Source organism: Ranitomeya imitator, chromosome 6 (assembly GCF_032444005.1).
Source record: "Ranitomeya imitator isolate aRanImi1 chromosome 6, aRanImi1.pri, whole genome shotgun sequence".
In the NCBI taxonomy this organism is placed as follows: domain Eukaryota; kingdom Metazoa; phylum Chordata; class Amphibia; order Anura; family Dendrobatidae; genus Ranitomeya; species Ranitomeya imitator.
In genome coordinates, this window is record NC_091287.1 from 83136210 (window position 1) to 83160601 (window position 24392).

Sequence of the window (24392 nt, forward strand, 5' to 3'; positions counted from 1 at the left end):
CGTGAGAGGAGACTCCATGTTTTTTAGGAAGGACATGATTCTGGTCTGATTCTCTCGCAAGAAAAGTAACTCCTTCTGAGTGGCGGAGATACCAGCGGGGTCCATGGCCTGATGATACTGCGACGGTTCTAAACAAGAAGTGGACCCTCTGGACCATGATGATGAACCCCCCACGGACAAGCTGACCAGATAGACCGCCCCCTATACAGGGAGAGTTAGGGGCAGGCACGAGAGGGACTATCGCCATGGAAGCTGGAGGACCAGGATGGGAAAAGACCAGGGAATGATGGGAAGACAGGAACTCGGGATAGATGGATACTGTAGAAAAACCGAACTGGCAGATAGGACAGAGACAAAAAGGCTAACAGAAACACTGCAGAAACTCAGAGATTGACGGGGACACTACCGAGACACAGGGACTGGCGAGATATAGCAGCGGCACAGGGACCGACAGGGTATTGCAGTGGCACAGGGACTGACAAGGTATTGCAGCAGTATAAGGACTGACAAGGTATTAAAGTGGCATAGGGACAGACAGGAATACTGGGGAGACTCTTGGACAGTAGAGGTACAGCAGAGACACAGCAACTGGTGAGACACTGCGGAAACAAGGACAAGCCAAAGTCAGAGGATAAAGAACACACAAAGACCTAGGGCGGCCAAGAGCACTTGCTAGCACAAATGATCATCAGGCACAGAGGGGTGGCAGGAAGCTGTTTAAATACCTGATGCAGTGCGGCACCTCCAGGTACCAGTCCTCCTGGACCATAGAGAGGACGATAAGGAACGCTGGCCAAAGGTTAGAAGTGCACACGTGCAGCTTTGAACCTAACGTACACGCACGCACGAGCAGCAGAGGCCGGGAGCGAGCGCCGAGGAGAAGACACTGCAGAAGGAGAGGAGCGCCGGGATGCCAAAGACAGGTAAGTATGACAGGGCGAGGAAGACGACAGCAGTGGCATGACAGTTATTTATACAACTGCATCTCAGTACGGAGGTAAAGCCACAGTCTTCTATGAAACCTAGACTGAAGCTTGGCTTCAAAGTACTTCAACCCCCAGCTGTCATGGCATCCCCATGGACATCCAGCAATCGTGTTGCAAGGAGTAGCAATGAGCATCTGGAATTGAGAGCCTCCAGCCCATTGAAGAGGTTAACAGCAGTGATAAGAGCTACATCACATCCGGCATCTGCAATGTATGGTGTGCACTCAGCTCCTGAGCCTACTCCTTACACTTACAACCATCAGGTGATATACATTTACATCACATGTCAGGAATGTCTTAACTGTTATTGTATTGTGTTCAGTTATTTAAATTGTCATGATACCAATCAAATGCAATTGTGCATCCTGCCATTAAAAAGACAAATTCTTTAACTTTAAGGCTTCGGCTCCCATGCACATTAAAGTCCTCCAAACCCACTGATATCAGCAAGATTAGTCAACAATCTAACAAATATATTGGTCTCCTGTCCCTCCTAAAACAAACAATGTTAGGGAGAGAAGGATTTGGCCTGTTGAATTTCCAATGGCAAGTCATTTTATTTTCTGGGAGATAAGCAACTGCCAGAAGAGATAACCTGAACCGAAAACTCCTGTGAATGCAGACATTGGGCTTGATAGTTGTCGGCCAAACAAGCCAGATAATGTGTTTGGGGCCCCTAGAAACAACTTAAAGAGGGCAATATCTGTATATTAATGCCATCATAAGTTTACTGGCAGTTTTGCTGGCAGTTTTGGTGTGGTTATTGCCGTTTTCAATAATTAGACACAGTATTACATTTTTCTTAATCCAATAAATAACATTTTGCGGTATGCAGGTTTTCTTGACAGGACCAGCAATCATAGCCAACATCCTTCTAGAGAGACAGAAATTCTCTCCAAGTCTAACTCCTCCCAGTGAAACTCAGACAGTGCCAAAGATTGGCCTTGCAACTCCTATCCACAGGTTCCCTGCCGTGCTCATTTATCACAGGAGTTAACCATTACACAATGAGAAAAATCATAAACCACGCTTATACTTTTATTCCACTGGCAGGGACACAATAAAATTATAGCCTATTTGAAGCCAGCCAAACTGATATCCTGACACATTGGCATGTTGCTCAGCAAAATAATAAGTGCTCATACTCAGTGGTATGCTGTTTATGAAGTGAATAATGGTCTCCGCTTGACATTAAATAATAATCTCATGCCTCAGATTCCAAGTTTATAAAGTTTACATTTTTTACATTTTTCCAAGACGTATATCAAAGATCTTTTTTTTGCAAATTCCAAATACAGACTATTATAGTGGGCTGTACTATCAACACTGATTTTACTGCTCACCAAATGTTTGTGTGAAAGTAGTCTAATCCTGAGAGATGAAAATTTTATGAAATTGAGTGTCATCATGTCTTGCATTTGACAAGAACTTTGTCATGGAAGGAAAAAAAGGAAGGGCGTTTCATAGGCAGGATCATCTGGATAGTATATAGTATGAGCAGATTTGGCATCAAGGCACCCAACTGAGAAAGCATGTGTTAGGAGGCAGACTTTTAGGTGTTTATCTTCCAATCGTATTGAAATTGCTGTCATGGACAATTCCCAAGGCGTTGATTTATACCACGTCTTTGGTCATTAATAACAGCAAAAGAGGTGGACTTTTTGGGGTTCATTCCACAAGGATTGGTGGAAGAGTTTATTATTAATAGTAAGTTACTGTATTTGTACTTTTCATCAACGATGCACGTTAAGGCTAAACCAGATCATTTGACAAAAAAAGGGAAAAAGTCAGTTCAGCCATATAAAAGCCCAAAGCAAAAAGACTTAAAGTGCCGCAGAAAAGCAACTGAAGAAGGAATAGAGTCTAGAGTCAGCCTTTTAAAGGGAACCTGTTACCCCCAAAATCGATGGTGAGCTAAGCCCACCGTCATCAGGGGCTTATCTACAGCACCGTCATCAGGGGCTTTTCGGCCTTACTAACTATGTTACTATATACAATTATTAGTTTCTGTAGAAGGACGTAGATCTGGGGATTTATTATGATGGAATATAGGCTGAACTGGATGGACAAATGTCTTTTTTCGGCCTTACTAACTATGTTACTATGTTACTATGTTACAGCATTCTGTAATGCTGTAGATAAGCCCCTGATGTTACCTAAAAGAGGAGAAAAAGAGGTTAGATTATACTCACCCAGGGGCGGTCCCGCTGCGGTCCGGATCTGATGGGTGTCTCAGGTCCAGTCCGGAGCCTTCCATCTTCATTCCATGATTTCCTCTTCTGGTCTTCAAAGTACTGCAGTGCGCAGGTGCCGGAACAGGTCAAAAAGGTCCGGCGCCTGCGCACTGCAGAACTGCAGTTTAATTTTTATGGCATTCAATGTGCAATAAAAAGGATCTGAAAATGGGTTTCTGCAGGTCAATCTGATTATGGAAATACCAAAGGTATTATTTATTTATATATATATATATATATATATATATATATATATATATATATATATATATATATATATATATATTAATACTTTTAAATAAATGCACAACTATTTATTGAATGGTTTGTTTCAACATACTCTGAAACACATTATTTTTCACCTATGGAGCTTGTGTGAGGGCTTAATTTTTTCAAAGGCAAGCTGTAATTTTTCTTATGCTGGCTTTTTATTCCAATGGGGTGAGGTGGCATAAAAACATAAATTCTGTCAATTTTTCTTGATTTACGGTGATGGACTTTTACAGATGTAGCAATATCAAACATGCTTTTTAATTCTGTACTTTTCTACTACCTTAGAGAGCTGTCACACAGACAGCTCTCCAGCGACCAACGATCCCGAAGTCCCCTGGTAACCAGGGTAAACATCGGGTTACTAAGCGCAGGGCCGCGCTTAGTAACCCGATGTTTACCCTGGTTACCAGCGTAAACGTAAAAAAAAAAACAAACACTACATACTTACATTCCTGTCGCGTCCCTCGGCGCTGTGCTTCTCTGCACTGACAGTGAGCGCCGGACAGCCGGAAAGCACAGCGGTGACGTCACCGCTGTATTTTACGGCCGGCCGGCGCTCACCAGTCAGTGTGGGAAGCTGAAGGCGAGGGACCTGACCAGACACCGGGAATGTAAGAAGGTAGTGTTTTTTTTTTTTTTACATTTACACTGGTAACCAGGGTAAATATCGGGTTACTAAGCGCGGCCCTGCGCTTAGTAACCCAATGTTTACCCTGGTTACCAGTGAAGACATCGCTGAATCGGCGTCACACACGCCGATTCAGCGATGTCAGCGGGAGATCCAGCGACGAAATAAAGTTTCAAACGATCTGCTACGACGTATGATTCTCAGCAGGGTCCCTGATCGCAGTAGCGTGTCAGACACAGCGAGATCGTAAGGATATCGCTGGAACGTCACGGATCGTGCCGTCCTAGCGATCAAAGTGCCACTGTGTGACGGTACCCTTAGTTCTCTTGGGGTAATTGATCCTGTAATTGATTGATCACTTGTGCAATACACTGCAATACTGTAGTTTTGCAGTCAATATTCAAATGGGTAACTTGAATACTTGTTCACTTTTGAAAGCGTTCAAGACTTATCCAGTCACACGGAGGCACAAGGTCCAATTCATTATAGAACCAATATATAACTTAACTAACTAAAATAAAAGACACAGACAAATTCATTGGATAAAATAGGCCGCGATATTTATTAAGGGTTACCAATAACAACTACTTTAATAACCAATTAAAATCAAATGCTTAAATCCATTAAGAATTCATAAATAAATAAATAATAATCAAATAATTTATATGACCTTTAAAAAGAACCAAGTCCACCCAGCATTAGCTGGGCGACTATTCCTTCTAACAAATATTGCGACGGGAATTTTTACATTTATTAGGGCGGGAGGGAGGGGCACTTTTCTTTCTTGCTGCGCACTGACTGACTGGATTGCGCAGAAGAAGGGCCTTATATACCTCTGATTTTCCCGCTCTTTTCAGTCCTGAGCCAATCAAATCAGCGTTTTTTCCCGCTCAAACCAACTGCCCCTTCTTCTCGCATTTTCTCCTGGCAGTTGCTGGTGACCTGTAAAGGACTTCAAAGCTCGGTAAGTACCATTCACATCATAGCCCTAATAGAGAAGAGGGGGGAGTGGGAGAGACCAATAAGGAGGAACAATGGGGGGGAAAACATAGTACCAGAAATAGACAGTAATGAATGGGCCTGTGCCCCCGTGTGTCCCCCTAGCTAAGCGCTTTGGGGGGCCTTTTCACGGAGGCACAAGGTCCAATTCATTATAGAACCAATATATAACTTAACTAACTAAAATAAAAGACACAGACAAATTCATTGGATAAAATAGGCCGCGATATTTATTAAGGGTTACCAATAACAACTACTTTAATAACCAATTAAAATCAAATGCTTAAATCCATTAAGAATTCATAAATAAATAAATAATAATCAAATAATTTATATGACCTTTAAAAAGAACCAAGTCCACCCAGCATTAGCTGGGCGACTATTCCCAAACGCCAAGACTCATTAGAGGCATGGCCCCCCAAACAAACATCGCAGCCAAATATCCACAGCATTCTGCAAACCAACATTAAAAATATCTATGCCTACATCAGAAAAATGAACTTTATCTGCCCTATATAGGCCCGAAACAAAGCCTTCCAGGTCTGTATGCCTGTAGGAGAAACCTCCTATAAGAGGAAGAAATTTTTCCATGGTCCTATTGACCCTTCTCCTTATCTTGTCCATAAAAACAAGACCAGGTGTAGACCAAACCAATCTGGGAGCAATTTCTGAAAAAACAAAAACAGAATTAGGAAAATAATTCTTAAGGAGAGAAAAGTCATTCTTCATCTTCCAAATCAAGTCTAAAGTTTTCATTTTACCAATGTCATTGCCACCTGCATGAATAATAACCAAATTTGGGTTAGGCCATACTATACTTAAATCCATTAATTCCTGAATAATAGAAGACCATTTTAGGCCTCTCACGCCTGACCAGAATACACTGCAAACTTCGCTGTTAAACGACAAGTTCTCAGAATAATTCCTTCTTGAAGCCCTCTTCTGAGCCCAAAAGATGAATGAGTGGCCTACAATCCATACGACTAAAGGACCTACGGAAAATAATATGTTAGTTAATTATATCAATAAACTAGGTCGGACATATAATTTGAACCTATCAGATTCCCAACGGCCCAGTTTTTTGATGATGGATTCATCCAGACCCATCCTTGCTGCCTCAGTTGCTGCCCCGATCCTAAACGAGTGTGAAGAGATATTTACATTGCCCAAATCTAACAAGCGCAGACATTTTTTTAGAACCGAATTAAACTGAAACTTTGTTATGGGAGAGAGGTCCTTATGTATTAAAAATGACAACTCTCCTACTGGTCTCAATGCAAGCCAGCTTCTGACATTAGCTACTGGACACAGTGGCGATCCATGAAATGCATTCAACTTTATCCAACAGCCTCTTCCTAATTGATCAGTTTTAGATCTTTTCAGAAAAATCTCTACTGATTCCTGTTTTAACCGAACATCCTCGTAAAATAAACCAGAATGGATGGATTTCTTGTCAGACACCAATTCGCCAATCCGAAAAGCAGCAAAAAAAGCAAGAACAAAGGCCGTTCTAAATAAACAGAGTTCAAAACTATCAAAACAAACCTTAGATAAAACTGACCATAAGTTACTTAACAAGCTCATAGAAATCGGTCGTCTCTTGTCCACCGCGGGAAACGACTTGCGATACCCTTTAAGCATCTGCTTTACTGGGAAAAAATTATTAATAGCTTGGTATCCAAACAGTTTAAGAAAAAATGATATACCTGCCAAAATCCTGTTCACAGAAGAATAAGCTAACTGCCTTTGCATTAAATCAGAAACAAAAAATAAAACTACACTTACCTCACTATAACAATAATCTACATTAATTGAGTTGCAGAATAATATCCAATCCCTCCATGCTGCTGCGTAACCAGCCCATGTTTTGGGGGCTACAGACTTTTTTATGTTTTCCGAAATCAGCTCAAAACCAAGTCCCATAAATGATTCGGACAAGGGATCCCATCTTGCTCCGCCTCCGGCGCTAACTCCCGAAATCTTCCCCACTGACAACGAGAAAGTGAGTCTGCTAAATTATTCTTTTTACCTTCTATGTACCTTGCTTTTAACCAAACGTTCATATTTAAGCAGCACAGAGTCAGGTGCCTCAATAAATTGACTGCCATAACAGACTTTGAAGACAGCGTATTAACTGCAAAAACTACCCCTTTGTTATCACTATGAATTAAAATTCTCCTATCTCTAAAAAATTCACCCCAAATGCACAAAGCTACTAGTACTGGAAAAAGCTCCAGAACCACAATATTGTTAACAACTTTATTTACAAACCATGACTCAGGCCAAACCTCTGCTGACCATTTTCCATTGAAAAAGGCGCCATAACCACAATTACCCGCTGCGTCAGTAAATAAATTTAACGATTCCGCCTCAATAAAGTCCTGTTGCCAACAGCTACGACCATTAAACTTTGCTAAAAATTGAGACCACACCATCAAATCATCTTTAAGTTGTTTGTTCAGCCTAATATGCGCAAAAGGAGACTTTAAACCTCTGGTTGAGAAATAAAGTCTCCGGGAGAAAACTCTGCCCATGGGCATAACTTTCAGTGCAAAATTCAGAAGACCTAACAACGATTGCATTTCTTTTAACGTTGTCTTCTTTTTGGATAACATACGATTTACCGAAAGCCTTATTTTACACAGTTTCGAGTCCGGTAATTTAAATTCCATTATTTCCGTGTCTATAATAATGCCTAAGAATTCCAAACAAGAACAAGGGAATACTGTTTTTTCCTCAGCTAAAGGAATACCGAAGGAACTACATATACCGATAAATGCTTGCAACAGGCGATGGCATAAATCAGAGTCAACATTACCCACAAATAAAAAGTCATCCAGATAATGAAGAGTACCTCCCTCAGGAATATTCCGCTGTAAAACCCACTCTAAAAAACTAGAAAATGCTTCGAAATAAAAGCACGACAAAGAATAACCCATTGGAAGGCACCTGTCAAAATAGAATTTCCCATCAAATTGAAATCCCAAAGAACTAAACCCATCCGGGTGAACAGGAAGGAGCCTAAAAGCAGATTTTACATCCGCTTTTGCTAGCAACGCACCCTTGCCAAAAGTCCGTAACAATTGCAAAGCTTCGTCAAAAGAAGAATAAATAACTGAAGCATTAGTCTTATCCACCTCATCGTTCAAAGACAACGTCAAAGGAAATGACAGATGATGAATCAATCTAAATGATCCCGGTTCCTTCTTTGGAACAATACCTAATGGTGATAATCTGAAATTGTTAAATGGTGGAGACATGAAAGGACCGGCAAACCTGCCCAGTTCCAATTCTTTTAAAATCTTTTCTTCAACAACATTCTTATATATATCAACAGATTTCAGATTATCTACCCAAGCACAACCTTTTCCTTTAAATGCTGGAACAACAAAACCATCCCTAAAGCCTTCAGTGATTAGAGCTGCTTTCTCCCTGTTTGGGAATTGCTCTAACCATGGTAGCATTTTTTGAAGAATCACTGGTGTCCAAGCCTTTTGCCACTTGATCACGAAATCCAGGCTGATTTAGGTTGTATTGATTTACTTTTTTATAACACCTAGCCATGGGATGAGAGCCCCCACAAAACGAGCACTCATGCCTGTACCTGCAATTGTTTAACCACTTGCAGGAAGATTCATTATATGCAAAACATAAACCTTTTTTTATATTACCTTGCGTTAAACTAGGTTGCTTTTGAGGCATTGTTCTTTGCGGCAGCATGACGTTCAACCACAAGCCTACATCTTTTGTACCCCACCTTAGTGTCGGGTACACCGCTAATTTCTGGCGAAACATTTCATCGTAGTTGAACCAAGCCATGCCGCCGAAATGGCGATATGCTTCCAGAACAATGTCGACATGTTGAAAGAGGCCACAGCATTGATCCGGGCATTTTTCACCTAACACAGAAGCATATATACAAAAGGCTTGGAGCCAGTTGTTAAATGACCTTGGTAAAGAACGTTTCCTATCCTCTAAATCATTCTTTTCATCTTTTTTTTATCACGTACAATGTGCTCCTTAGCTGAAGGGAGAAGTGATAATAAATCAATATATTCCCTCCTCCAAATGCGCTCTTTTATATTAACACTAAGATGAAATCCCAAAGGAGACAATTCACAGGGAAGTGCCTCCTTAACACAGGTTTCCGTTACACCAGAACCCTTGTCTAACATTAAAGGGTTAACTATTGTACTGTTATTAACCCTAACAGAAGTAGGAGCAACATTAGCTGTACTGGATGGATTAAGCCATACTTCAGCAGCAGGGTTATTCCCAGTACATTTAGATAACATTTCATTCAGTAACTTAGCAAACCCAGCTAAAATAACAGCATTGTCAGTAGGGGGAAGACAGGGGGAAGACTGGGGGACATAGATGTTCTCACCATCTGCTGGTGTCTGTCCAGACGGACCAGGAGCCTCATCTTCTGTGTTTCCAGCCTCAGGAGTAGGCGAGCACTGGTGCTGCCTAGCCACCTGGCTGTTCTGCACCTCTCTTCTTCCAGAGCCAACATCAGATGCTGCTCTGATCAGTGAAGGGGTTAACCTTGTAGCCTGTGGATCCTCTGATAAGCGGTGGCTCTTCTGTGAATGTTTACATCGGGTCACAGCTTCACAGTCCAGCGCACATCCAGCAGGCAGGACACCTGAACAGTGATGTCTTCCCAGGGGAGAGTTGATTCTCACATCAGCTGTCGGATCCAGCCCTCCTGCAGCTTCATGGATTCCAGTGCTGTGAATTCTCCTCAGAGACACTTTTGCCGGCTCCAGACTTCTTCCTGGTCTCTCATGTGACCTGTTGTGATCTGACACTCCCCCAGCTTTCTTTTTTCTTCCTGCGTCACTCCTTCTGCTGGAGCTCTGCAGTGGAGGTGAATATACTTCTCGGCTCCGCCTCATCCTCTTGGGAGGCCGGCCCTCATCTCCTGTGACAAGCCCCGGAACTTCAAGGTCTTCATGAAGATCTTCCTGCAACCCCTCTTCTGAAGGTGTTTCTTCTGGAATGGCTCTGTCAAGCAGCGTCATGGCCTCATCCTCAGCTGTCAGCTTTGGGATCTCCAGGCATCTTCTGAGCCAGTCTTCTCCTCCTGCAGCTCCAGCTCTCTGCATCAGCTGTTTGAAGAGGTCCTCCATCTGCACTTTTCTTTCTTGCTGCGCACTGACTGACTGGATTGCGCAGAAGAAGGGCCTTATATACCTCTGATTTTCCCGCTCTTTTCAGTCCTGAGCCAATCAAATCAGCGTTTTTTCCCGCTCAAACCAACTGCCCCTTCTTCTCGCATTTTCTCCTGGCAGTTGCTGGTGACCTGTAAAGGACTTCAAAGCTCGGTAAGTACCATTCACATCATAGCCCTAATAGAGAAGAGGGGGGAGTGGGAGAGACCAATAAGGAGGAACAATGGGGGGGGAAAACATAGTACCAGAAATAGACAGTAATGAATGGGCCTGTGCCCCCGTGTGTCCCCCTAGCTAAGCGCTTTGGGGGGCCTTTTCATTTGCTGATGTTCAAAAATGTAAGATCAGTCCGGTGGTTAATCTTTAGTGTCTTGCCTTTATGTTCTGATGGATATTTCCTGAGGAACACTAATAGAGTCTCCACATCTGTGGTTGTATGATATTATTCTTAGCTTCTCCTTAGTGTTCCATTGTTGGTGTACAGAAGGAGTTTGGTAGGATTTTTGTGGCAATATCATGCATGGTATGGTGGTTGCTGTGACATCATTAAGAGGAATTTGCAGTTGTTGATTTGACATCATCTTTCCTTCAGTTTTCTACGGTTGCTATGAACACGCCTTTCATGCAGCACGACATCACTACTTCATCAGAGGGAATTTGCTGAAGCTGTTGCTAAGAAATGCAGTTTAATACAGTTGTATGATGTAATCACCTTTTATGTAGTTTACTATGGTTGCTATGACAACGTTTATGCATATTGCTAGAAACACTATGACATCATCACCTTTCATCATTGTCGTTCCCACCAACGGTAGCTTACGAAGAATGTTTAATTACTCAGAACTAGCCTCCATCCATCCAATTCAATAACTCATATAATATGTAAGTGTCTGTTTTTATATATATATATATATATATATATATATATATATATATGAGTTTAGGATCTACTTTAACGACATTCACCATGTGTAATGTTTTTTACACATATTCATTAAAGATTCGAGAGAGCTGCGAGTTAAGTCTCAGCTCCTACTTTCTAATATTTTTCTGGGATCCCTTGAATAACATTGTTATTTTTTTTGGACATCCCTATGTAGTTCTTTGGCTGAGGATTGTGTTCCTCCTACACATTTCCTGTCTGCACCATCCTAGGCGACTCCAATGCCTTTTATAAGGATTAATTCAGCTGAGTAAAAATCACGAGGTTTTTACCCTGAGAATAGTTGGTGTTTATGACTATTTGCAACCAATATTAACTATTTAATACTCCAGTTTCGAAAAATAGCAGTGTTAAAGAATAATAAGCAAAGTAATGAAAATGTTTATTGAATTCTTTTAACAGGACCGACATATTTTCACTGTCTTAGAGAACTGTTGTCAGTTATGTCCACTGTAAAAGAGGAGGATTAAATTTTTACATTGCAAAGAAAAAAAGTTTAACTCTTTTTTTTTATCCATGTGGCTATTTTTGCATTATATTACTATTATTATTATTATTATTATTATTATTATTATGTTTCATGCAGATTAATATGATATCATCAGAGGAAGTTTGTTGTTGTCTTGTCACTATAGATGAGTGGATTTGCCAAGTTTCGAATTCATCAAATGATGAAGATTTTGCTGGGAAATTTGCAGAAAAGTAATTAGAAGCAAATTGAATGTTCCTTAATGTGTTCTGGGGACTCTCTAGACCCCAAGATCCCAGAGTACAAAAACTGTAAAATGTAAAAAAAAAAAAGTACCACACTGCTCACCTGACCTGCAGTCTGCGTCCGATCCTCAGTGCCTATTTTTTCCCCCTTTTCCTGACCTACAGCCTGCGTCTGATCCTCAGTGCCTCTTTTCCCCCTCTTCCTGACCTGCAGTCTGCGTCCGATCCTCAGTGCCATTTTTTTCCCCTTTTCCTGACCTGCAGCCTGCGTCCAATTCTCAGTGCCTCTTTTTCCCCTCTTCCTGACCTGCAGCCTGCGTCCAATTCTCAGTGCCTCTTTTTCCCCTCTTCCTGACCTGCAGTCTGCATCCAATCCTCAGTGCCTCTTTTTCCCCTTTTCCTGACCTACAGCCTGCGTCTGATCCTCAGTGCCTCTTTTCCCCCTCTTCCTGACCTGCAGTCTGCGTCCGATCCTCAGTGCCATTTTTTTCCCCTTTTCCTGACCTGCAGCCTGCGTCCAATTCTCAGTGCCTCTTTTTCCCCTCTTCCTGACCTGCAGCCTGCGTCCAATTCTCAGTGCCTCTTTTTCCCCTCTTCCTGACCTGCAGTCTGCATCCAATCCTCAGTGCCTCTTTTTTTCCCCTTTTCCTGACCTACAGCCTGCGTCCGATCCTCAGTGCCTCTTTTTCTTCTCTTCCTGACCTGCAGTCTGCGTCCGATCCTCAGTGCCTCTTTTTTCCCCCTTTTCCTGACCTGCAGCCTGCGTCCGATCCTCAGTGCCTCTTTTTTTTCCCTTCTCCGATTGCTCACATTCTCTTCATATTCTTCACTCTAGGCCATGACTTCCATCTGGACTAGGCCTAGAACATCACTACAGCCGTGCCATCAATCAAGCAACTCAAATCATAATGTTGGATGTCATGCCATGATGACATGGCATGAGAGCCACAGTTGTGTCTGAGGCCCAGAACAGGAGGAAGATTCAAAAGACAATGAGTGGTGCGAGAAGGGGAAAAGAAGCAGCGCTGATAACCGGACAGTGCACTGCGGGGGCAGTGGGATAAGTGAGCAGTGAGATATTAATTAATCATTTGCCTTGAACACTATGGTACTGCAAAATGGTGGCTGTCATTTTGTTGAATTAGCATTAAGTGAATTGTAAAAAATCAGCATTTTGGAGAATACAGATTTTCATACAATTTGAAGGTAATTCAATTCCACTAAATTTGCTTATCTGAATTTATACACTGTATAATGTGTTTGTTAATATACTAACCTACTGCCTTCTTCTCCGTTATTAAGCAGCTTTCTGCTCCTCTTCTCAATGACATCTTTGCTCTTCAGAATATCCGGATCACTCTGTGTGAGCTGGAAGTCTCTTTTACAATCTATTCTTATGCCGTCTTGTTCTGACGCTCCATAGATTTACAGTGTAAACTCCACTTTCGGGTTATAAAGAGCGCTGTGTGGCACAGACAGTTTGAAGAGCTGTCGGGGATGTCACTTGGAAGAATAGCAGAATGCCACTTGATAACGGAGAAGACAGCATTAGGAGAGAATATCAACACACACATTACACTACATATGCAGATGAAACCAGAAGTTTACATACACTATATAAAAAGACACACATGCATGTTTTTATATTTTTTTATTTACCATGTTCACTATGTTGTAAATCTAACCTAACCTGGCTTTTTATTAAGTGGTGAAAAAAAATCTGAAATGTATATACATTTTTTTTCATATTTTTGCCTTTTTACGAGACCCGTAGCGTTTTCATATTTTGGAATCATGTTGTGGGATGGCTTATTTTTTGCACCCTGAGCTGATGTTTTTATTGACACCATGTTGTGGCAGCCAGAAAATGTTATTCTGGAGTTTGTTTTTTTTCCTCATTATTCCGTTTACCGATCTTGTTAATGTGCTTTGTATTTTGATAACACAGCAATATCATATATTTGTATGTACATACACATTGCAGTGCTTCATCACTGCTATGTTTAGCAGAAATAATGATCTCCTATTAACGCTGGCCGGTGTTCACAGGAGTATCATAATGACAGGCACAGTGGTCTCCAGTAGACCCCCGGCTGTTATGACAACCCATTGACAGTGATGACAGTGCGTTTTAATTGGTTAACAGCAGCGGGTGGAGGTCTGATCCACCCGCAGCTGTTAAAGGCACATGACAGCTGATTAAATTAGCTCTCATGTGCAGGAAAAGATGCTGGCTCATCGCCAGAGCCCACATCAAAGTAGGGGGCTTGATATATGACATAAATATACGTCATATGTCATGAAAGGGTTAAACCCACCTCCCCACAAATCATCATTCATGTTTAGTTAACTATTTCCTACCTCCTTAAAATGTTTAATCTCATATTCTTCTTCATTTCACCCATTTTCATGTGCCCCTGAGTTTATGAGTTTTAGTTTTTTGTTTTTTTTTTCTATTTACTTTATGCATAAATCATGAAAACCGAACTCAGATTGGTTGTTGTGGACAACAAAGTCAGTTTTACATAAAATAATGAGACTTCAACCTCTTGGATCTTTGGTTACCGATAATACATTTCACCTAAAAAAGTATGCAAGTTTAAAAGATTGCAGGTTTCTACCATTTTTATTGATCTCATATTTTTTAGTGATTCCTAGTGTAGTCCTGCAGGTCCAAAATGAAGAAAGTTACTGGAAACTTCAAAAGAAGGCCACGTTCCCACCTTCAGGCTGCCGTCACACTAGCAGTATTTGGTCAGTATTTTACATCAGTATTTGTAAGCCAAAACCATGAATGGGTGATAAATGCAGAAGTGGTGCTTATGTTTCTATTATACTTTTCCTCTAATTGTTCCACTCCTGGTTTTGGCTTACAAATAGTGATGTAAAATACTGACCAAATACTGCTAGTGTGACGGCAGCCTCAGTATGTGGTCAGTATTTCACATCAATATTTGTTAGCCAAAACCAGGAGAGGAATAATCAGAGGAAAAGTAAAGTATAATAGAAACACGTCACCACTTCTATATTTTTCACCCAATCCTGGTTTTGACTTCTAAATACTGATGTAAAATACTGACCAAATACTGAAGGTGGCAATGTAACCTAAAAGAGACATCTGATACACAGAATCCTGGAGACTGTAAGGCTGTGTGCACATGTTTAGGATTTTTCACGTTTTTTTCACTATAAAAACGCATACATATGCATCCCATCATTTATAATGCATTCCGCAATTTTTGTGCATATGTTGCGTTTTTTTCTACGAAAAAAAACACATTGCGGTAAAAAACGCAGCATGTTCATTAATTTTGCGGACTTTTCACTTTTCTACAGCTATTTAATTGCATTGGGAAAAATGCGAAAAAAACGCGGTAAAAATGTGAAAAAAAACCGCATGCGGATTTCCTGCAGAAAAAGTCCGGTTTTGTTCAGCAAAATTCAGCAGAAAATCCTGACTTGTGCACATAGCCTAATTCAGAGTGAGCAACCCGAATAAGATTTAATTTCTTTTTATGTATAAAATGTATTGATTTTTAATTATAGTTACATTAGGTAATAAAACATGTATTGCACACACTGTCATGGTTTCCCTCTTTCCCAGCGAGAGTGGGCGATCATATGACCGCAAGCACATAAACTGCATACTCGCATTTAAGTGATGGCTTAGTTGTCCTGGGAGTACATGGGAATCATTACAGTAATCTGGAATCAGTAATTGGTAATCTACAGTTGCATAGACAGACTGTGGAAAACCCCTTTAAAAAAAGAATATAAACTAGTAGACCAGAAGGAACAAGACCCAGAACTCCGATGTACATTTCGCCTTAAACTTTAAGGAGTGATATAGATAAGGGCATGACCCCTTTTTTAAACTAAACCCAACCAATGAAAAATTATTTAAATAAATGCTTATTAAATAATTTTTCATTGGTTGGTTAAAAAGGCGCTCATGCCCTAAGTCGGAGTTCTAGTTCTTGATCCTTCTGGTCAACTACTCTTTTGACATATGGTATGTTGTCATCTGACACTTCTATCTATTTACTTGCACTTTATCCCACTGTAGTATTCCACATATACTGTATATATTATCACTCTATCCATATAATGTCCCATGCACAACCACTTTATTTAGTATTGACTATTGACCATGTATTTTACCCATTTATATGATATGCTTTTCCACAATGTTCCCTCTGTATGATCCTCCCATTTTTAATATCACTTTTTTACGTCATTTTTTAGTTTTTCTTAATAAATTGAATTCATAGTATATTCCTTGTTGAGTAGCTATGTGTTTTTGTAGGTTTTATAGTTATAACTCTATTGTTATAACCTTGTAGGCATAAAGGACACTTGGACCAAAAAAAAATAACCATCACATTTTGACAAGGATTGAGACAACCCCTTTATAAGGTCCCACTTTTCGTAATTATGGGTCCCTAGTGATCATACACTTGTCACCTGTTCTGTGCATAGATAATAAAATATTTGAAATGTCTTTTAACAATGTTAATCAGGACAATAGGCTCAGTCAACATGAGCTTAATAATTAATAAATAAGTTCAAATCAGTAGCTATTCCCCGGCCCTAAAGCTAGATAATAGACCTTCTCAGTTATCATGCAGAAGAATACGTATGAGGAGTTCTTCAGCTCTGTTCCTTAAATGGACACAGCTGACTAGACCACCAAAATCCTGCTACTCCTTCTTTAAAAATCAACTTTGAGCCATAAACTGTGTAAGAAAAGCAGCATTCACAAAGTATGATTATCGCACAATAGATATACCCAAGTGTTATCTCTTCCATGAGGATCTAGGGGCCTAATATAGACTGTAAGGCTAGGTTCACATTGCGTTAATGGCAATGCGCTGATGGCATCCATTACATAGCAGCACTAACGTTGTGTAACGGATGCGTTAGCGCACCCATTAACTGCCATTATATAGCGCATTGATAACACATGTCATAATCGGCATGCATTAGTGATGTGCCGTCATTCTGTGACTGACCCTCGAACGCGGTCTGCAGCGTTTTCGGGTCTGTCACCGCAAGCACAGATGGAGCATCTGCGCTAGCGCGATCACATAACGTGATCTTTAAAAGGCACTTGTGTTGCGCAGTCCGTTTAACGCATGCGTTGAACGGACTGCACTAACGCAATGTGAACCTTAGCCTAACCTAAAAGTATCAGCAGATGCTTATTCTTATATACAGTTGAAACCAGAAGCTTACATACACTATATAAAAAGACACATCCATGTTTTTCTCAATATCTGACATGAAATCAGAATAAACCTTCCCCGTTTTAGGTAAATTAGGATTACCATACTTATTAATATTTGTTAAATACCAGAATAATGAGAGAGAGAATGTTTAAGGCATTTTTATCACTTACTGCAAAGTCAAAAGTTTACATACACTAAGATTACTATGCCTTTAAACAATTCTGGACTACCCATATGATGATGTCATGTGTTTGCAAGGTTCTCATCTGAGTTAATTAGAGACACACCTGTGGATGTATTTTAATGCACACCTGAAACACACTGTTTCTTTTTGTAGCATCATGGGAAAGTCTCAAGAAATCAGTCAAGATATCAGGAAGACAATTGCGGACTTGCACAAGTCTGGCTCATCCTTGGGTACAATTTCAAGATACCTGTAGGTGCCTCGTTTATCTGTACAAACGATTATATGCAAATACTAACAAGATGAGATTGTCCAGCCATCATACCACTCAGGAAGGAGATGGGTTCTGTGTCCCAGAGATGAACGTGCTTTAGTCCGACATGTGTATATCAACCCAAGGACAAAAGCAAAAGACCTTGTGAAGATGATGGCAGAAGCTGGTAAGATTGTAACATAGTAACATAGTAACATAGTTAGTAAGGCCGAAAAAAGACATTTGTCCATCCAGTTCAGCCTATATTCCATCATAATAAATACCCATATCTACGTCCTTCTACAGAACCTAATAATTGTATGATACCATATTGTTCTGCTCCAGGAAGACATCCAGGCCTCTCTTGAACCCCTCGACTGAGTTCGCCATCACCACCTCCTCAGGCAAGCAATTCCAGATTCTCACTGCCCTAACAGTAAAGAATCCTCTTCTATGTTGGTGGAAAAACCTTCTCTCCTCCAGACGCAAAGAATGCCCCCTTGTGCCCGTCACCTTCCTTGGTATAAACAGATCCTCAGCGAGATATTTGTATTGTCCCCTTATATACTTATACATGGTTATTAGATCGCCCCTCAGTCGTCTTTTTTCTAGACTAAATAATCCTAATTTCGCTAATCTATCTGGGTATTGTAGTTCTCCCATCCCCTTTATTAATTTTGTTGCCCTCCTTTGTACTCTCTCTAGTTCCATTATATCCTTCCTGAGCACCGGTGCCCAAAACTGGACACAGTACTCCATGTGCGGTCTAACTAGGGATTTGTACAGAGGCAGTATAATGCTCTCATCATGTGTATCCAGACCTCTTTTAATGCACCCCATGATCCTGTTTGCCTTGGCAGCTGCTGCCTGGCACTGGCTGCTCCAGGTAAGTTTATCATTAACTAGGATCCCCAAGTCCTTCTCCCTGTCAGATTTACCCAGTGGTTTCCCGTTCAGTGTGTAATGGTGATATTGATTCCCTCTTCCCATGTGTATAACCTTACATTTATCATTGTTAAACCTCATCTGCCACCTTTCAGCCCAAGTTTCCAACTTATCCAGATCCATCTGTAGCAGAATACTATCTTCTCTTGTATTAACTGCTTTACATAGTTTTGTATCATCTGCAAATATCGATATTTTACTGTGTAAACCTTCTACCAGATCATTAATGAATATGTTGAAGAGATTGTGTCAATATCCTCTGTGAAACAAGTACTGTAACAACATGGGCTGAAAGATCATTCTGTCAGGAAGAAACCATTACTCCAAAAGAAGCATAAAAAGCCAGATTGATGTTTGCAAATGCACACAGAAACATAGACCTTAATTTTTGGAGATATGTCCTGTGGTCTGATGAAACTGAAATTGAGCCTTTTGGGCATAATGATTATTGTTATGTTTGGAGGAAAAAGGGAGAAGCTTGGAAGCCTAAGAACACCATCCCCAACTGTGAAACACTGGGGTGTCAGTATCACATTGTGGAGTTGTTTTGCTGAAGGAGGGACTGGTGCACTTCACAAAATAGATGGCATCATGAGAAAAGAAAATTATGTAGCAATACTGAAGCAACATCTCAAGACATCAGCCAGGAAGTTAAAACTTGGGTGGAAATGGGTCTTTCAAATGGAAAATGACCTGAAGCATACTGTCGAAATGGTATCAAAGTGGCTGAAGGATAACAATGTTTTGGAGTGGCCATTACAAAGCCCTGATCTCAATCCTATTGAAAATTTCTGGGCAAAGCTGAAAAGGCAGGTGCGAGCAAACAAAAACCTGGTATCAATTACACCAGTTTTGTCAGGAGGAATGGGCCCAAATTCCGACCAACTATTGTGAGAAGCTTGTGGAAGGATATCCCAAACGTTTGACCCAAGTCATTCAGTTTAAGTGCAATAGTACCAAATACTAATGAAATGTATGTAAACTTTTGACTTTGCAGTAAGTGATAAAAATGCAATAAAACATTCTCTCTCTCTCATTGTTCTGGCATTTGGCAAATATTAATAATTATGGTAATCCTAATTCACCTAAAATGGGAAAGTTTTATTCTAACTTCATGTTAGATATTGAGAAAAACATGCATATACAGTGTGTCTTTTTATATAGTGTATGTAAACTTCTGGTTTCAACTGTATTTAATTTGAGCATATTCTGACTATACCTATTACTATTTGTAAAAGTTGCAGATGTTTGGGTACTGTGACCTACTTGATGCTCAGACATTCGGTGCACCACCTACTTCCTGCAATGTTCTCTTATCCAAGTTTGCTGAGCACAGACATGAAGTACTTTCTGAACCTTTTTAAAAACAGGATACAAAGGTAACTTCTTTTACGAGTGTTAAAAAAGTCTTCCCAAATAAATTAAATATTTGCAGATTAATTATGCTGAAATCAATATGTTTGCAGAAAGTACCAAAGGCATCCAAGAGATTGTGTAAAGCCAAATCAGAGCTATGAAGTTGTGTCCCAAGACAGCATGGCGTGCCAGGAAGCATAAACTTAATACGAAAACTAAATTTTTTCAAAAGCAAAAGTATAAATTTACTTTCTTCCAATGTGGTGAGCTTTCAGAAGGCTTCACAAAATGGTAATTGTAGAAAGTGTGTGTGTTTTGACAATTCTACTGGTCACTACTCAATAACATTACATATAATTCTATCAGGTAATTTTTTAATTTTTTTATATATATTTTTTGTCATTTTATTATTATAATTTTATGCATTGCAATATGATACTGCTATCCATTCTGTCAGTGGGTAATTAGTTTTTACTACACTCTAGTTACTCTTTTACTTAATAGGTGACTCCCCTTACATAAAGTGATGGCATATCATTAGGATAACCCTCCCTTACAGGCATATATTTTGCAAATATCTTATAAGCGGGATGAATGGTGTAATTTATGTTTAATTTTTTAAGCTTTATATAAAATGTTAAAAAAAACTGAACCTGACACCTTTACACACAGCTCTGGCAAAAATTAAGAGACCACTGCAAAATGTTCAGTTTGTCTGATTTTTCCCTTTATAGGTATATTTTTGAGGAAAATGTAAATTGTTCATTTATTCTATAAACTTCTGACAACATGTCTCCTAATTTCTAAGCCTTACATTTTTTACATTTTTTTCTGAAAAAGGGGAAATGGTCAAAATTAAAAACCGCCAGTGCTTTCAGACCTAAAATAATGCAAAGAAAACAAGTTCATAATCATTTAGAAACAACAATACTAATGTTTTAACTCAGGAAGAGTTCAGAAATCAATATTTTGTGGAATAGCAATGAGTTAATCGATTTCATGCGTCTTTGCATGCTTTCCACCAGTCTTTCACACTGCTCCTCGCTCAAAAATGTAAGCAGTTCTTCTTTGTTTGATGGCTTGTGACTATACATCTTCCTCTTGATTACATTCTAGAGGTTTTCAATGGGGTTCAGGTCTGGAGATTGGGCTGACTATGACAGGGTTTTGATGTGGTGGTCTCTTAATTTTTGCCAGAGCTGTATGTAGGTTAGTAGCATATCTGTGAATAATAGGTTGTAGTCCCAACCCAGCCAATTTTCCTGAAGGGAATATTAAAGGGAATTTGATAGTAGGATCAACCCTCCTAACATGTCTGCATGGAAATGCATGTCATAAAAATTTGAATAAAAAGATACCTTTATAGCTGCAGTCGGATGTCTTATTCCAGAGAAATCAACATTGTTCTTAATAGGTAAAAGAGCTGTTAAAATCTAAGGATGGGACACAGATCTCCCCGAGAATCTGTTTCCAGTACTTATATTAGATGGGCATTGCCAGCGCTGAGACATGCAGATCAGAAAAACAGACTGTCAGTCATGATGTTACACATGTGGTTCTGGGAGACCATCTATTAGGTGTTGGGTTCCCGCCTCTGCACGGGGGGAGTCTCGAGCCATCTCCTCTGCGGTCTCCCATTCTTCTCCAGCCGCAGTGGAGTCTACTCAGCGGAGACGTCGGTCCCAGCGTCTGGCTCAGGCTGATACTGGATGACTGGTTACTACTGCCCTTCCAGGCTCTGTCCTTGTAGCCAGCAATGTTCAGCAGCGAGCAGGTCTTTCTGGGACTAAGTCCTGCTTTTCACATACTGAGCATGCCCAGTGTAAGATCTCTCATTGGAGATCAAGGGTCACATGCTTAGATACTGCAGCAAATCCCATTGGTCCTCTAGGAAGGTCCTGAAGGTGCTCAACTTCTGTGGCAGCCTCCCATTGGTCCTTCTGGGAAGGTCCTGTACTTACTGCAGCTATAAAAGGTTTGCATGACTGCATGGCCATGCGCTAGTGTATACTTGAAATCATGTGTGTGTTGATGTGTGAAAGTCGCTCATTAATCATCCCCTCCCTTGTGTATGACTGCTCATGTAAGGTGGATGTTTGCTATCTAGCGCCCGACAGAGCCATCAGTGCTAAACACACAATACAGCGTCAATTGCTGTGACCACCAGTGCGGTGCCGTGTGCTATTAGAGCGCTTTCCTATCCCAAGTCTGGGTGGTTAGTGGCATCCGCCAAAGCGGCACAGCACGCACTTTTGTCCATTTAAATTATATTTTCAGTTTTTCTGACACCCCAGTTACAGTGTCGAGCGCAAGTGGTCTGAACGTACTCTAATCCTGTGTCTTGGGATAGAGTCCTGAGACTCTTTGCTTGCGCTCTTGGTGTGGTACCGCGGCCCTGTGATGCCACAGGGTTTGCTTCCTTTACACAGGGTAAAATTAACCTGTGTGTGTATCCACATTGTACCGCCCCTTCCACCTCACCGCCCCTATGACTGTCCTATTGACCTCTTGCCTGATGCTTAGCCTCCCCGGGGTCGAGTCTATCCGTTATCTCTCCCGGAGATGGATTCAATGTCACAGTACATCCAGGAAAATCTTTCAAGAGGATTCATTAGAAAGTCAGTGTCACCTGCAGGGGCTGGGTTCTTCGTACAGAAGAAGAATGGGGAACTACGTCCATGCATAGATTACAGGGGTCTTAACGCCATCACCATTAAGAACAAGTATCCAGTGCCCCTGATATCTGAGCTCTTTGATAGGCTTCGAGGAGCAAGGGTATTTACTAAACTAGATCTGCAGGGTGCTTATAACCTGATTCGCATCTGTGAGGGGGACAAATGGAAGACGGCTTTTAACACCAGGGATGGGCACTATGAATATCTGGTGATGCCCCTCAGGCTCTGTAATGCCCCAGCCGTTTCAAAGAAGTGCATGTCGCTTCTTTTGGGCAGTTCTGCAGCGCTTCTGCACCCCTCCATGATAAAAATCTGCAGTGGTAAAATCTGCATAAAAACTGCACCAAAACTGCACAAAATCTGCAACAGAAACGCACAAAAACTGCAGAAAATCTGCACCTGCGGATTCTGCCAGGAGATACAGATTTAGTGCAGAAAATTCTGCACCACATTTCCTACGTGTGCACATAGCCTAACACCATCTGACTCTTTGCTAGAGGCCCTGATGATAGGGTTAGACTTGGCTCCAGATGGACGCCAGGTGCTACTGCAGGATGGACCCAGGTAGCCGTGGCAGCTGACCAACAAGGGGGACAGGGAAGAAGAAATGGCCAGGAACTGGTTAGCAGAAGAGTACAGCTGGTAGACACGTGCAGAATCAAGCACAAACAGGAGTGGTACAGGAACACAGGACATCTACAGGTATGGGATCACTGGTGCAGGTACACAGGTGCAGGATCAGGCGTATCAGGAGCAGGACTTGGAAAGTCAGGATTGATTTGGGGTGAGCATAGATAGATAAATTAACAGGCTGGCGTCTCTGCAGAGTGGAGGCACTGCTGTAACACATTACATGTCTCATACTGGTAACACCTGTATTTCACTTAAAATAAGCTGTGGAGGTGGATTCTCAGGGAGCTCAGTGCCCAGCCCATAGATCTTAACAGTTAATTTACATATTAATAACAATGTAGCTTTCTATAACCTGCATGCCCATATAGATGGCTTAGAATGGTTGATCCTACTGACATATTCCACTTAGAGCAGTATTCCCATGCTGTTAAATTAGTTTAGTTAATTAGAAATATCATTTTTTTTCTATCTGCTGTCTGCTGTCATTCCCCTGTAATGAGAACTGTAATGAGAACTTTTATTATACAGTGGGTATGGAAAGTATTCAGACCCCATTAAAGTTTTCTCTCTTTATTTCATTACAGCCATTTGGTAAATTCAAAAAAGTTCTTTTTTTTTTCTCATTAATGTACACTCTGCACCCTATCTTGATTGAAAAAACAGAAATGTAGTAAAGTTTGCTAATTTTTTATAATTTATTATTAAGGTGGACAGCCATTTTCAGGTCTCTCCAGAAATGCTCAATTGGGTTTAGGTCAGGGCTTTTGGCTGGGCTAGCCAAGAATGGTCACAGAATAGTTCTGATGCCACTCCTTTGTTATTTTAGCTGTGTGCTTAGGGCCATTGTCTTATTGGAAGGTGAACCTTCGGCCAAGTCTGAGGTCCAGAGCACTCTGGAAGAGGTTTTCATCCAGGATATATCTGTACTTGGCCGCAATCATGTTTCCTTCAACGACAACCAGTCATCCTGTCTCTGCAGCTGAAAAACATCCTATAGCATGACGTCTCCACCATGTTTCACTGTTGGGATTGTATTGGGCAGGTGATGAGCAGTGCCTGGTCTTCTCCACACATATCGCTTAGAATTAGCACTAATGATGAGCGAATGCGCTCGCCACTACTCGTAACTCGCCCGAGTATCACTGTAATCGGTGTACTCAGCGA

At 40.9% G+C, this 24392-nt stretch overlaps 1 protein-coding gene across 1 annotated transcript; it reads right to left on the reverse strand.

Annotated features, from left to right (window-relative positions):
• Positions 1-4919: 4919 nt before the first annotated feature.
• Positions 4920-10255, reverse strand: LOC138643310 (uncharacterized). Its single transcript, XM_069732240.1, has 2 exons — positions 9508-10255; positions 4920-7108 (listed from the first exon to the last, which is right to left on the reverse strand). The coding sequence occupies exons 1-2, from the start codon at positions 10253-10255 to the stop codon at positions 6138-6140; spliced, it is 1719 nt and encodes a 572-aa protein (XP_069588341.1). The 3' UTR covers positions 4920-6137.
• Positions 10256-24392: the final 14137 nt, after the last annotated feature.

What these genes read in the sequence shown, in the direction of transcription:
- LOC138643310 (XM_069732240.1), bottom strand. Translation starts at nt 10,255, where the DNA reads ATGGAGGACCTCTTCAAACAGCTGATGCAGAGAGCTGGAGCTGCAGGA. An exon ending in TGGACAGACACCAGCAGATG is followed by an intron (nt 7,109 to 9,507) that starts GTGAGAACATCT and finishes TCTCGTTGTCAG; the next exon opens with TGGGGAAGATTTCGGGAGTT.